The 15918-nt window shown below is 33.4% G+C and overlaps 1 protein-coding gene across 3 annotated transcripts in view; it reads right to left on the bottom strand.

The window, feature by feature from the left end:
- The window catches only part of LRP1B (LDL receptor related protein 1B), a 1899539-nt gene that overhangs the window by 350865 nt on the left and 1532756 nt on the right, over positions 1-15918 (bottom strand). For all 3 annotated transcript variants that reach the window (XM_078451331.2, XM_078451332.2, XM_078451333.2), the window contains exons 42-43: positions 3441-3630; positions 45-249 (exon numbers count right to left, since the gene is read on the bottom strand). In XM_078451331.2, the coding sequence (XP_078307457.2) occupies positions 45-249; positions 3441-3630 (395 nt within the window). The remainder of the gene's footprint in view (positions 1-44; positions 250-3440; positions 3631-15918) is intronic.

Raw genomic sequence — 15918 nt, 5'->3', positions numbered from 1 at the left:
ATAATTGTTTAAATCTGTAATCAAGAAATTCTCAGTTAACTTACGTATCTCTGGGATCCATCGTATTCACACCTTTCAATTTTTCCTAGGCTGCCATCTGAGAAATACAGCTTCTCTGCACGGTGGTCAATGGTGAGACCATTTGGAGTGAGTATGTCGGTACTGACCACCACTTGAGCATTTTTTCCCATTAGGGTGGATCTCATGATACTTGGATGCTGTTCATTCCAGTTGGTCCAAAACATTAAGCTAATTAAAATAAAAATTGTGATAATATATTAAAACTTTCATTAACAATAGAGACATTAGGAACATGGTGATGTCAAGCTACTTAAAAAGAAGCAAAGAGATTTGTCTCAATTCTATGACCCTTAACAAAGTCTAAATAAAAGTGGAAATATATATTTATATATGCATATATATTTTTCTCAGTTTCTTAATAAAACCTGGAAACTATTTATGAGAAATAATTATCTTGTACATTCTCTCAAATAACAATTAAATTGAGTCAGTTTGATGTACAGTAAGAATTTATTTAAATCACACACAAAACAGTTATCTTAAATTTTCTATGAATTGCAAATGTATTCTAAATTATTAATATCATGTTTCAGCAGATTGAGTAAATTGTTTTAGATATCATTCTTAACCTAACTATATTTCTTTTCTTTAATTGGTAAATATCAATATCTCTTTTCCTTCCTGGTTTGCTTTTAAATTTTGCATTCTCCTTTGTATATGCTTTAGAGAAATACAGTTAATAAACTCCTATATTTCTTTAGTTTCTTTTTTTTTCTCTTGTCTCTTTGTCAATGTAATTTTTCTATAAATAACAGTATTGCTTTTGGAATTTCAGAGGTTATTCTCAACTCCCTAAAAATATTATCTATTACTTACAGATTTTACAGAATGATTTACATCAATGTCTGTCAATCTATTCTTTGAGGAAGCCTTTACAAGTCACTGTTAAGAGTAGAGAGTCTATAGAGTTCCAGTTTCTAATCCCTATTTTTACTGAAATAGTTTTTCTTTCTATTCTTTTACCTATAAGACTGTCCTTAAGAGTTTATTTGAAGACTGATTATTGCTGTTTAGAATGATACAAAGGAAGGAAGGAAGGAAGGAAGGAAGGAAGGAAGGAAGGAAGGAAGGAAAGAAGGAAGGAAAAAAGGAAAGAAGGAAGGAAAGAAGGGGAAAGGAAGAACTGAAGAAAGGAGAAAGAGGGAGACGTTGACAGGCAGCCCTCTTTAAATATCTGAAAAAAATATGCTTAATATATACTGACAAAGAAAAACTATTTAATATTTACAGTAAGATCATATATACTATTCCTATGTGTAATCATTTAAACGTCATGCAGAATTACAGCCAACAAAATTTTCAATAGGTGGTTTTTGAATATTATGCAAATATTTACTACTGAACAATATTCCAATTCACAACAAAATCTTTCTACTTGCTAATTTGAAGTACAACCCCTACCAATTAAGAAAAGCTGGGTCAACTATGCTCTTTGTTAAAATATTTCATAGCCTTTTCTTCTATCCTGTGGAGCATAAAAGTGTTCTAAGTGAGTAAGTATCAAAATTTTTTGTCATATGAATGAGTAAATTTGCAAAAAACAAATGACATCCCACTTTCTTAAATTATGCAGTTTTATCCACACACTGACTTTTAAAAGAATAAAAATAAAACATTACTTAAATAAAGCATTTATAATGTATGCATAAAGTATTAAATACATAAACAGTTTACCTGTAGCATTTTCTTAAATTATTGGCTTTAGAATTACAGAATTTCTGAGGTATTAGTGTTTCTTTAATTCAACTTTTATTTCAAAAATAAAACAGAGGCCAGAGAGCTTGAGTGATTAAGATTGTAGGAACTGAATCAAGTTTTGGACTCAAATAGTTTTTTTTTTACCCAGAATTTAAGATTTTGTTTTAAAATTTCTGTTAACTGACATTTTCTACAGTGATTTGAAAATGTCACTGATAGGCATAAGGAGAAAATATTTTTATACTTGAAACTTTAGTTCTATGTAACTCTACAATTAAAACATGTTGGTGTGTTTAATTATAATTTACAGTTCACTATATGCAAGATGAAAGTGTAATTTTAGCTTATGTAATAGATACTATATGAAACTGATCACTTATTATCAGTGATCTTTCTTATGTTTATTTCAAAATCGTCTAAGAAATCCCTTTGATTAGCTGTAGAACAGTTAAAATTGTGCTGAGATTCTCCTGGTGAACCGTCAGGATCCATGCAGTCAATTCAAAACCAAACTGTATAGTGACAGGTCAATGCTGTAGCAGAACTAGCTTTGCCCAGGCACCAGAAGGGCTGTACCCATCTGAACTGTCACTGGAGCTGTGTGAGGAATCAACTTGCAACCTTCAGAGTCTTCATTTCTGAGATGAAAGTTTCAAGTAAATTGTATAATCTCATCTTCTAGCTCTGTAAGTGTCTGGATTTAGTGATTCACACACTGAGTAGTTTATGCACTTCTTTCAAGCGGTCAGGGTCAGTGTTTATCAGTAATTGTTTTATTTATTCTTAATTTTTTTACCACATCTAAAAAGAGCTCTTCTGTTTCTATTTAGTGACAGCCAAATTAGTCTGATCTTTATTTGTTTAATTTAAGAACAAAAGGACTTTCTAGTTGTTAACAAATGTTCTTAACATTGTAAGAAAGTAGAAATACATGGGTATCTTTTTTCTACATAACCCAAGCTTTGTTCTTCTTTGTTGTATAATTGCTACCTTATGGCATCCCCCTGAAACATGAATTTCTTCTAATTTGCTTAGTTTTTATTCACTTTATATTATAGCCTGAGCATTTTCTCTTGTCATGAATTCTTCATAAGTATTACTATAAATGCCTACACAGTATAATATCAAACACATGTGAACAATTTAGTCTGTTATCAAGTATCTACTGTTGAAAATATAGCTGCACACAAAGATTTGTTGTTGTTGTTTGTTTTCTCTGCATTTCGATTGGAGAGATCCCTAGTTATTGAAATTACTTAATTAAATCACACAAAAACCTTTTAGGTTTTAATACATGTGAATATTTTTTTCACATTTATCATTTCAATCAGCTATGCATGGATGTATTCTTCATATATACTTTTCCCTCACAATATTGTCTCTATTTTTCCTTTCATCATTTAAATTTGCTTTTGCTGGAATTCTGACTGAGTTGATACCTGGCACTTCACAAGTCTAGATTCTAATTGTTCACATTTACGATGCTCATATTAAAAAAAAAAAAAAAAAAAAAAAAAAAAAAAAAAAAAAAAAGCTTTATGAAGTGGGGAAAAGAACACTTCAAAGAAAACCTGTGTTTTTAAAGTTAATTCTTTAAAAATTAACATCACTTCGATGATCTTTGACTTATAATGAAGAAATAACAATTCACTGTTTCTTACTTTTGGCATTCATCCAGGGCTAGCACATGTGGGTGGTCATCTTCTGACATGGCAATGACTGCTTCCCTGTCAAATGCTCCTGGCCGAGTCTGGTCCACTGTGTGTCTGGTGATGGATGAGGTAGTGGAGCTGGTCCAGTACAGTGTATCCCAGGCTCTGTGATAAGCAAGTCCTTCGACAGAACCTACATCTGATGGGGGAAAGAAAAGAATAAATTTATGCTTTTACCTACAAGACATGGTTTTTGGATAGAAGAGGCATTTAAAATATACAGTAAAACCTTGCATTGTGAGTAACTTGTTCTGCTAGTGCTCCACAAAACAGGCAAACATTTCTAACACATTCGAACTTGATAAACAAGTGATGCCTTGCAATACCAGTAGTACCTGACACTGAAGGTCAGGTGATCCCAAGAGAGACAATGGTTTGTGAAATTCGCTTTGATATGTGAGTACTTTGGATTACAAGCATGTTTCTGGAACAAGTTATGCTTGCAGACCAAGGTTTTACTATATTTGTATATCTATATGCAATTTCAGCAATAATTTCTTCACACACTTTCCAGAATAAAAATAGAATAATTTTGATGCCTACGAATGATAGCTGACTACACACAGAAAACTGAGCTATGAAGTGGTATATTTGTCACAAGAGCAGTTTTTGTAAAATCATGTCATTAAAGACAGAATGTTTTCACCCCTCTCCCTTAAAAAACTCAATTAAGCAATTGATTTTTATTTAAGAAAACGGTGTCTCTTTTTTTCATAACTTTCAATACGTATACAGTGTGCAACAATTTAGACATGCTTTTGAAAATCGTGTTAGAGATACCTGCAAGCCACAACCATAATGAATTTTATCTTAAAACTATATCTGAAGACATAAAGTAAAAGTAAACATATAAAAAACTACAACAATATCAAAAAGACAAGCCCAACATCATGCTTCCAACTATCAAACGGTAGAGACTTTTTTAGGAAGTTAATGTAGTAAGTTCTTAGACTCAATTCAACTAATGTGATATAAAAACAAAAGAAAATGAAATAAATTACCAGCTAAGGTGTGCTTTAAATGTTGTCAGAAAAGATAAATGGTAGTATGTAGATTTCAATACATAAAAGTGACAATGTGAAAAACAAGAGTAATTATTTCTTAAAACTGTGTTCCAAATTAATAGGATAACACAAGATAGCTGTTTTATTTTTCAGAGGTGCTTTGAGTACCTTTTTTAGTATAACCAAATTATTACAGTTTTCCCTTCATGTTGTCTGTTTTCCTCAGTTATTATTCTTAGCTTGCTTAATTTCAGGAAGAATATATATAGCTTTGGCAGTCATGCTAAGAAATTAAAATTATAACAGGCAGAGCTTTTCTTCTGTTTTTCTCTCAAAGAATCTCAGAAAGGAATGATTCACTTCTAAAAATAGGTAGATAAAAAAGGGTTTTTTACAGGTTTAAGACGTGTAGTTGGATGGTTATAGGACTTATTAGGAGTGCAAAACCATATTAAAGTCTTTTGAACTAGATTTCTTTAAGGTGATTAAGTTTTGTTATTCAATGTTTTTCTTGCACACAAGAGAGAAAAAATCCACCAACAATAATACTACACCTACCATTTACTGGGCATTGCCTTTCTGCTAGGAATTGTGCTGTTTTGCATACATCACTTTATCTGTAAAATTACTCTGTGAAGTTTGTTTTATTCTTCGTCTTGTCCTAAGAAGGAAACTAAAACCTATGGTCACAGGACTGATGGAGTTAAAGATGTTTTACACGGTTTCATCTACTCTCAAAAGCCTGTATTCTTTCACAATACCATTTAGAGATGAGTCCACAGCCCCTATCACCTATTCTCAATCCACACAAAGCTGGATCCAAACAATCAACTCATTAGTTTCAACTGGTCTGATTCCAGGTGAATTGTATAACCAGTCATTTACTATGAGTGGCCTCCTCTCATACATTCAATAGAACAATTTATAAGAGATGGATGTGGGTGATTTGTATGGAAACCTAGGCAAGAGATGATGGAGAAAAATTCTTATACATAATCACAATAAAATCTTTATAGAAATCATATGGTGTTTCTACTTGAGGTGAGTATGTGGGAGGTTGGTAATGGTCAAAGGTGTTTCAGTTATTAATTAAAAAATCATCCACTCCACTGTATTTTTTTTCAATTTTTTTTAAGTTTTATTTATTTATTTTGAGAGACACTGAGAGCATCCAAGAGAGGTAGGGACAGAGAGAGTGGGGAGAGAGAGAGAGAATCCCAAGCAGGCCTGCACCATCAGCATAGAGTCCAATGTGGGCTCGAACTCATGAATCGTGAGATCATGACTCAAGCCTAAGAGTTGGATGGTCAACTGACTGAGCCACCCAGGTGCCCTGTTTTTGTATTTTTTACACTTTCAAATAATGTCAGAAATGAAGCTAACTCTACTAGTAGTGTGAGCAGAATTTCGCTCCTGCACCATTCACAGAGTGAGAAAGAGCATAGCTCTAAAAAAGTCCATGCAAATCAGAACCATTCATCTACCCTCATTCTGTATTGTCCTTTGTCTACTGCCTTTGACAAATCTTCACGGCCACTTTTTCCCTGCTATATCAAAAAAAAAAAAAAAAAAAGCCTGGTATCACCACTGAGATGAAGCGGATGCTTCTTTTCCATTGCTGACATAGTTCCAGGTTTACTGGAGTACATAATACACCATATTGTCAAGGTACAATCTCTTTCATCTTATTTTTGTAATAGATGACAACCTGTCAGTACCCTTAATCATAATCTGCTGCTACATTTTAAAGTATTTCAGAATGTATTTTTTCTCAAAACGGTATCTAACTCTCTATAAAAATTGTACTTGTCATGAACTAATAGTCAAATAAAGACATACATAAAATTAAAATTCATGAAAAATATTCCATTGAGATAACAAGGCATTCATGTCATTTTTATGATGCTTTCACACAATGTGGGGTTGTGTGTGTTTGTCTGTGTGTGTGTGTATGTCTGTGTGTGAATTTGAACACTAAGGTTCCTGAATCAGTTGAACAGGTAGAATAAGAACTTTGAGTTATTGGTCCTGGCAGATAATATGTAGTTTGAAAATTAAATAAAATGCCTATTCTATTCTAAAATATTAAACAAAGTTAAACATCCTTTAGAACTCAAGGATGTAGAATAGGCATAATTAAAAAAAAAGAGTAACTATAACAGTGCTATTTTTTGCAGTTCCATACTCTTTCCTCAGCAAAATAATTATACTGAAAGTGTGAGGCATAACCAAGTAAAAATACTACCATTCCCGTGCACTTAAAAAAAAAAAAAGTGAAAGAGTTTCTCTTCCCTCCCATTGTCCTTTGAGCTGGGAATTAAGTTTGGTTAGGCATGAATGAGGTCCTTATACATTTTTGTAGAAGTAAGGAGAGAAGGTCAGTTCATTCAAGATACAAGGCAGGCAAAATAACTCAGAACCATGGCTATAGTTAATTTCCTGGATTCTAATTTCCCCAGAAATGGGCAAGGAAATTGATCCCACTAGCCTGGCACAGTAACACTCACAGCTACTCTGACAGCTACCCAGAGGACTTCATGGAGAACATACCTTCATCTCCTCACCACTAAAGGGACAACTCTGTCTTATCTTTTCAATGTTTGGGATAAGAGCTTATAAAATGGGAAAGGCAATGAAGGATGTTTTTGGCAGGGAGCTACATGAACAAAATATTGTCATTCATCTGGAACAAAATTAAATTATGTAGCCAAATTAACAGAAAATAATATTTATCTTAAGGATATGCTACAACTGCAAAGCATCATAATGGCCTCTCCTGTTGAAAGCGTACTATTCTCTTACTTACTGGCTTATTTACTAAAGCCATTAAGTATCAGAAAGGTTGCTGTTTGTAATTATATCAGTAGTATAAAGCATCCTAATTTTGTCTGCAGGATCTAAAGACAGAGAATCAGTCTCAATTTTCAACCCAGGTACTAATAAAGGTATACAGATGGCTGATAAAACATAAAACATGTTCAATATTAACAGCCATCAGGGAAATGAAATAAAAATCATACTTCACATCCATTATGATGACTGTAATTTAAAAAGATAATAAGTTTTAGCAAAAGTAGAGAAACTGGAGCCCTCATGCACTGCTAGTGGGGATGTAAAATTGTGCAGCTGCTTTGGAAAACAGTCTGGCAGTTTTTCAAAATGTTAAATATATAATTACCATTTGACAAAACAAGTTCACTGGTAGGTTCATGCCCAAAGGAAAATAAAACGTACATCCACATGTACACAGATAAATGTTCATTGCAGTTTTATTCGTAATATCCAAAACCAGAAATAGCCCAAATGTCAATCAACTGATGAAGAGATTAAGTAAATTGTGGTACATCTATACAATGGAATATTTTTCAGCAATAATAAAAAATGAAGTACTAAAGTAAGCTAAAACATGGATGAACCATGAAAATAGTATAATAAGTCAAAGAAGCAAGTCACATTAGACCACTTATTCTATAATTTCCTTTGTGTGAAAATTTTAAAGACATAAAGTAGATTAGAGGTTGTCTGTGTTTAGGGAGCATAAAGGGAGAGAATGGTTGTCTGGGGTTAGGGAGAATAAAAAGGAACTGCTAATTGGTATGAACTTTTTTTGATGGTTCCACAATTCTGAAAATAGTTTAGAAACTTTCAATAGATGAATTGGTATATGAGTGATCAAAGGGCATCTGGAGCTGTCTTGAAGGAAATGCATAAAATAATATGAGAATAGGCATCAATAAATTGGGTAAATTTAAGTTCTAATTTGATAAATACTTATATTTCTATTATGAGTCTAGCCACAGGGTTGTTAGACATTGTATACAATGTCAGTGGACAAAAATGGATATAGTTTCATTGTTAGCCAGTGAGGATACCGTAGGAAATTAAAATACCTGCTAATTTCTCTTGACTCTACCTTACTAAAATGCTTTTACAAATGACTAACTATGTGGGTTATTTTCCCTTTTCTAACTATACAAGTCAGGAACTGATTGTAATAGATTTTAATGTAGATCGCTCACTGTAAATTAGACTACCACCTTCTGGCTTGAAGACATTTCTGTTTTTCTACATTAATAAATAAAACAAAATGATTATCTAAGATATCTTTTAGACACAGGCTTTCATTTTTATTTTCTCAGATTATAAAATCCATTCATTAACAAATCACATACCAAGACTCATATGTACCAATGGAGGGTATTGGTCAGGGTATGATCTGAACTTTCTGATATTCTTTCAAATTTAGGATAGCCCACTACAGGCTGTCAAATAATTTAGAGTGTCAACCCTGATCACACCTAAACTACAGCATGCTGTATGCTTTGCCATGCATCTTTATGTTCTTGTTTAACTTTTAAAAAGCTCAACAGTTTTTTACTAGTTTAATTTACTGAAAACTAAAAATGAAAAAAGAAAGAAAGAAAAAAAAGGTGTGCCTGGGTGGCTCAGTCGGTTAAGTGTCCGACTTCAGCTCAGGTCATGATCTCACAGTTCCTGGGTTCGAGCCCTGCGTCAGGCTGTTCTGACAACTCAGAGGTTGGAGACTGTTTTGGATTCTGGTCTCCCCCTCTCTCTCTAACCCTCCCCTGCTCGAGATCTCTCTCTTTCTCTCAGAAGTTAAAAAAAAAATCTAAATCTATACGACATTCTACAAATTTAAACAAGGGACAATTCCACTGGGAAAAAATATTTTTTGTTACTAAATACCTGGAAAACAAAGAATCTGTTCAAAAACTCAAGAGGTCAGTAATATGGCAAGCAATAAATAAATAAGTCAAAATTAATAGTCCATTAAACACAAAAATAACTACTAGATATAGAATGGAGAGAAGATGCCAATCCAAATAGCCATTAATGATGTGAGTTCCAGGGAATGGACAGATCTATACAATTGCTCCATGCTAGACCACCTGAATTTGACTCTGTTTGTGCCCAAAGCATTGCAATAAACTTATCTTTCAAGAATGTGGATTATTTAACCTCAAGCCCTCATCGCTCTTACTAGAAGATACAACCCATTCAAAGGGTATGAATGGGGAATTGCTTTTTGTTACTCTTTTGTCCTCATTATCCTACTTACTAAAACACTTTTTTTTTTCCCCAAAGCAAACTTGTTTGCTATCCTGCAATCTATCTTTAACAAAGACACATGCTTACTATTATCCCCAAAGTGGTTTTAATTCCCTGGAACCAGAGTGCCAAAAATATTTCAAGTTAGAAAACAGTATTTGCTTTACATTGCATAACAAAACAGGACTATTTACTTGGGTTTGCCAGAAAAAAGGAACAATTTGCCTTAAGGGAGTATTGAAGCAGATTGAAACAGCTTGAAGCTTGTAGGTGAGGATGTATTTTTTTTTCCTTAATCTTACTCATTGTGTGTGTGTGTGCATGTGTTTTCAGGTTTAAAGATCCTAATTTCCTCCTAAACTTAAGACTCAACTGAAAATTTTATAAAATCAGACCTGTCTCAGTAAATGCCTTCATCTTATTTCACCACTAATGGAAGCAAAGAGATGGAAGCCTGAAAACTATGAGCATATGGTTAATTATCGTCATGCCTTCAGGAGTAACTGGAGACAAGCACTGACTCAAGTAAGATTAAACTAACATTAGAATGCCTAGAGCTTCCAGGAAAAACATAAACTTCAAGGTTTGTAAACACTCAGGTATATCATACTTCACCCTCCAGGGAAAGGCTGGGAGACCTATGGACAGCCTTTCTTTGAAAAATATAACAAGAAAGTCACTTGGAACCCATACTCTCTTCCTTTGGGAGAACGAAGTAAATCCTCAGGCCAAAGTCACTAAGGAAACGTTCTTGAGAAACATGTCTGCCCATTTCCAGATGTCTGGATAAGATCCAACATATCCCTCAATTATTTCATACAATACAAAATGATCTCAACAGCAATTCATTTATGAACAGACAATAATTTCTCAATATCATATAAAAAAGGAAAGGCCTTATCCAAACTAAGCCCCAATTTCTCAAGATCCACCATTAGATATGCATTCCCTTGATGTAAGGCCATCTACACCTGTTCACTGCTTATGTACTTTTGGCAAATAATACTCCTCAGAGAATAACGTACTAATTTATGAATGATATGTTATGATATGTACTTTATTATATCCTATTATTTTTAATGGGCCATAAAATGTGGGCATTTTTTTATGCAGAAGAAAAGATGAGAAACAACTTCAAAAACAGAGTCTTGAGAAAGGCATAGAAATAAGGGATTTGGAGGCTCGTGGGTGGCTCAGTTGGTTGAGTATCTGACTCTTGATTTTACCTTAGGTCATGATCTCAGGGTTCCTAGGTTCGAACCCACGCAGCCTCTGTGCTGACAGTGTGACAGTGCTGAACATGCTTGGGAGTCTCTCTCCCTCTCTCTCTGCTCCTCCCCCACATTTCTTTCTCCCTCTTTCTCACAAAATAAATAAATAAACATTAAAAAAAATAAAAAAAAGAGGTGAAGGCTTTGGGTGTCTAGAAATAGTACAAGTATACATGCGTCCTTAACAGAAATGTAACATGTAACATTAGGTCCAGCTTAGGAGCTATTCTTTGGTGATTAATACTTTCAAGAAAAAGTATTTGCTGTACCTTTGTCAACTGTACACATTTAGTTAAATAATATGTGGTAAATACAATCATTTGGACAGAACACATACATGTACTTCTGATAATCTTCGAGCCTTCTAAATTGAATTCAGTCAAGAGCAGTTATAATGTTGACTTCTACACCGGAAGCATAACATTTTATTCAGCCATTACTGTATGTATTTCTTCTCTTTATCCTTCTCCATCCTCCTTCCCTCTCCTCTTCTTTCTCCTCTTTCTTTTCCTCCACTTCCTCCTCCTCTTTCTCTTCCTCTTCTTCCTCTTATTTTTTTCTTCTTTTATCTTTGTCTTTCCTTCTTCAGCTATCTGATCTAACATTACTGATTGACATTCTTTTTCTACATCACTTTGCTTCTGATTCAGTCTCTCACTTACTCCTTCAGTATTCTCCTATGTTCTACAACCATTATCTCCTGCCTGATTATGCCTTCAGCCTATTTTTGTCTGTTTGTTTTTTAATAACCCCATAGTTTGTAATTTCAGATCTTGATTTCACTCTGACTTGAATCAATGTCATCCCTTCCATGCCATTCTGATCACAGCAAAATTATTGGTTTTGTGTTTTTCATTCCATCTTATTGATGGATTTCTGTGGAGTCGAGAGGAGTGGAGGAAATGTTATCCCAGGCATCCTTTTGCTGCTCTGCTAGTCCTTGAATTTTTAAAGCTATTGTGTCCAATAATTGAGCTTAAACATATGAGACTCAGTACAAGCTAACCTTCCATATTCTGATGCCAAATTTGTTTCTTTACATATCATATGTAAATGACTCAATCCACTGTTTTAAGCTAAATTGAATAATTGTTTTCTGAATCACTGTAACACTTAGTACAAATATGTTTAAGTAATAAACTAGATGTTTTAATGGATTTAGAAAATCAAGAATAGTAATTTATCTTGATTTTTAGATTCCAAGTCCCTTTTCCTTTTAAAAGCTTTTAATATATAATAGTTTTTCCCCTTCAGCAAAGATAAAATAGTCATTTATAGGAACACAGAACTAAGCAAAGAAATATAGCAACATGCCTTTTTTGAGGGGCTATCTTTTCAATGGTAAGTAGCTGGTCAAATGCTTCATAGAATAATATGAATTAGTATTCAGATACTAATTTGCCTTCAGATTTTAAGCTTTTGTTATCAGGAATCCAAGGAAAAGCTATGGGATTAACAAATTAAGAAACCAATCTTTCAAAAATAGAAAGAATACAAATGTTTAAGTATTATAATTGTAGATATAATGACATTAGCAATTTAAGAGTATAAATTCATTTACATTATCAAGTGGGTAAATTTAAGGAATCAATGTCATAGTAATCTTTCTATTTCATAATTTTTTAACTTATGGGGAGTACCATTGTTAATATTTTTTTAAAGTTTATTTATTTATTTTGAGAGAGAGTATGCATGTGGGGGAGGGGAAGAGAGAGAGGAAGAGAGAGAATCCCAAGTAGGCTCCACTCTGTCAACACAGAACCCAGTGCCGGGCTCAAACTCACAAGCCACGACATCATGACCTGAGCTGAAATCAAGAGTCAGATGCTTAATCAACTAAGACACTCAGTTGTCCCATTTCACTGTTAATATTTTAAATAGATACTATTAACCTTTGACAAAACACAAAATTAGACAGAAAAAAAAATTGTGGAATCAATTAAATTAGGTACAAGATTTCCAAAGCACTTTGCATTGATATTAAATTCATCAGAAACATACCTCTTAGCTTGTCACCAGATCTATAGATCCATTTGCATTGCATCTTGCCCCCCTCCCTTAAGACAAATGAATGTCTTCCTGTAACAGGGAAATGCACTACTTGTGCTCTTTATCAAGGGTACTGGTCTTTTTGTTTTCTCTGCTCCTTCTGACAACATAAAGGTCTCCCATTTTACTGGATCATCTGACTTCTTTGACAACTACACTGAAACTACTCTTTTTCAGATAACCAGCAATTTCTCTATCACTAAATCCAATGCACATTTTTTTTTTTTAACTTAGTTACTTAGCAGTTGACTGCCTTCCTCTTGAAACCCTTTTAAGAGTTGTTTTTTTGTTTGTTTGTTTGACATGCTCTTTTCATTATAACTGTCTTCTGTGTCTCACTGGTATCTCCTTCCCAGGATCCTTTGCTAAATATAGGTATTACCTAAGGTTTTATTTAAAGTCTTCCTTTTGTACTCTCTCCTATCTTATTTGATCTATTCTCATAGAAGTAAATACCATCTATGTGCTTATATATTCTCTTTCTTGGCCCCTTGGTATTTGTGGTCTTTTTCTCTGTCAGGACATGAGAATAAGCAGGGATCATGACGGGCTTATTCTCAGATGTATCCCCCAACAACTGAACAAAGTTCCAGGTACAGAAAAATTAATTGAAATTATTTGTGTAGTTAATCAATATGAATTTCTATTACATTAATCCACTGAAGGCAGGATCTGCATATTAATGTTTTAATTCTTATATGCTCGAGACCTAGAATATTGGAGAAACGAATAATAATAAGTAAGAGCAAAAACTCTGGATTTGAATAATGGCTTTGAATCCCTGCACTATCACTTACCAGCTAGATGACCATGGGCAATTCATTGAACTTTTCTGTATTTTCATTTCCTTGTTTGTAATGTGGGAATAATAATAAATAATACATAATACATAAATAATAATAATAATAAATGATAATAAATTCACAAGGCTTTGGGGATGATTATATGAGTTAACATACATAAGGTTTTAAAAATAGTGCCTTGTACAAAGGGCTTAATGTAAGTCAGCATTATTATTATTATTATCACATTGTTTTATACAAGGCTACAGCCAATTATGCTTAGCAATGATGATGCTTCATTGGATAAATTATCGTCACCATTTTCCAACAAGTAGAATAGTAGAAATAACACTTATTTTAGGAGTGGGTTTCTGAACTCTAAGACGACATAATCTATATATGTCAACATAATTTTTTCTTTATTATAAGAACTTATCTTCAGATTATTTATTCATCATTTCTTGGAATAAATTCAACCATCTGAACCACTTACTGTATGTTTGAGTCTTAGTATTACTTGTAGGCTGATAATGTAAATATTTGATGATTTTTTAGGTGGAAAGAGGTGGGACTACTGGAGAATTAAACAATTAGAAAATATTAAATTTTTCTACAGAAAGAAATGAGGATAGAGAGACATAGAAAAGGAAGTAAAGACTGAATAGAAGTGATTTTTTTTTAAGATAGGCAGTTATGAAGCAGAAAATAGAGAAAGTTTATTCCAGATGATGGGGATCATGGAAAAAAAGGCTACATTCTCTATGGCCAAATTTTGCAAAGAAAAAGGATGGAAATTAGTACTGGAAATAGAAAGGAACTTAAGAGATGGATAGAAATATTTGATCTCTAGGAAATAATAGTGTTTTGCATTGAACTCAGTAGGAAAAGAGATTAAGAATTATATTAAAATAAAGGGATATTGTTCTCTAATCTTTTAAAAACTGTATGATATATTCAGAATTGTGTTACATACAACTAACGTGGTAATTATATAAAAATACTATATATTGTATGTACACAATATCAAAATACCATAATGCAAAAAAAAAAAAAAAAGCCAGTTAGCCTACCAACTAAAAATATCATTCTGAAATATAAAGGCTCACCTTAGTAGATATCCCCCAATGAAATGTGGTTTAAATAAATAGAATTGACTTTAAACATGTTTAAATGGAGAGGTGCCTGGGTGGTTCAGTTGGTTAAGTGTCCGACTCCAGCTCAGGTCATGATCTCACAGCTCGTGGGTTCGAGTCCCATGTCGGGCTCTGTGCTGAAAGCTTGGAGCCTGGAGCCTGTTTTGGATTCTGTGTCTCCCTCTCTCTCTGCCCCTCCCCTGCACATTCTCTCTCTCTCTCTAAAAAATAAACATTAAAAAATTAAAAAAAAACATGCTTAAATGGACTGAAAGTGTATAAATGTAAACACACTTAACAAATGTTTAAAAAAAATAAAAACAGTGTTAAATTTCCTGCAAATATCTCAATTATAAGCAAAGAGAATTGTATTTACTATATCCCTAGCACTATAAAGAGGAAAACATACAAAAAGGAGGACCCTAGAATCTACTAGAAGAAAAACCTTTTTTTTTCCCCACTAACATGATATTAATTAAATGCCAAATTACATAGTACCGGTTTTAAGAAATACAAAAAATTCAAGGAGGTACATGTGATCATGTAATTTTCTGAACAAGTTTACATCATCACATTTAAGTCATAGGCATTTTAATTAAAATATCTTCAAATTTACACCTATTTTTTCAAAATTTCTTTTAATGTTTATTCATTTTTGAGAGAGAGAGACACAGAGAGAGACAGAGACAGAGAGCAAGCGGGGGAGGGGCAGAGAGGCCTGGAGGCACAGAATCCAAATCAGGCTCCAGGCTCCAAGCTGTCCACACAGAGCCCAACGCGGGGCTTAACTCATGAACCACAAGATCATGACCTGAGCCGAAGTTGGGGCTTAACCAACTGAGCTACTTAGGCAGTCCATACACCTACTTTTTAATGAAATCATAAGTCTATGAAACTTATTTTAAACATTTCTATTTTTCACGAGCATTAATTTCTACAATCATTTCTGAATAAACTTTTAAAATGTCTCTATTTTCTCTCCTCATATCCATCCTCATAAACCTCCGTGACCTAAATTTATCAGATAGTTTATTTATTAATCCTCAGCATTTCTCAACTCTCATGACTTTCCCTACTCAATAGGAATCACATCAATAACCCCATCTCTGGGCTTCAAC

The sequence above is a fragment of the Panthera onca genome, chromosome C1, assembly GCF_046562875.1.
Source record: "Panthera onca isolate mPanOnc1 chromosome C1, mPanOnc1 haplotype 2, whole genome shotgun sequence".
Taxonomy (NCBI): domain Eukaryota; kingdom Metazoa; phylum Chordata; class Mammalia; order Carnivora; family Felidae; genus Panthera; species Panthera onca.
This window is presented reverse-complemented; position numbering and strand designations above follow the sequence as displayed.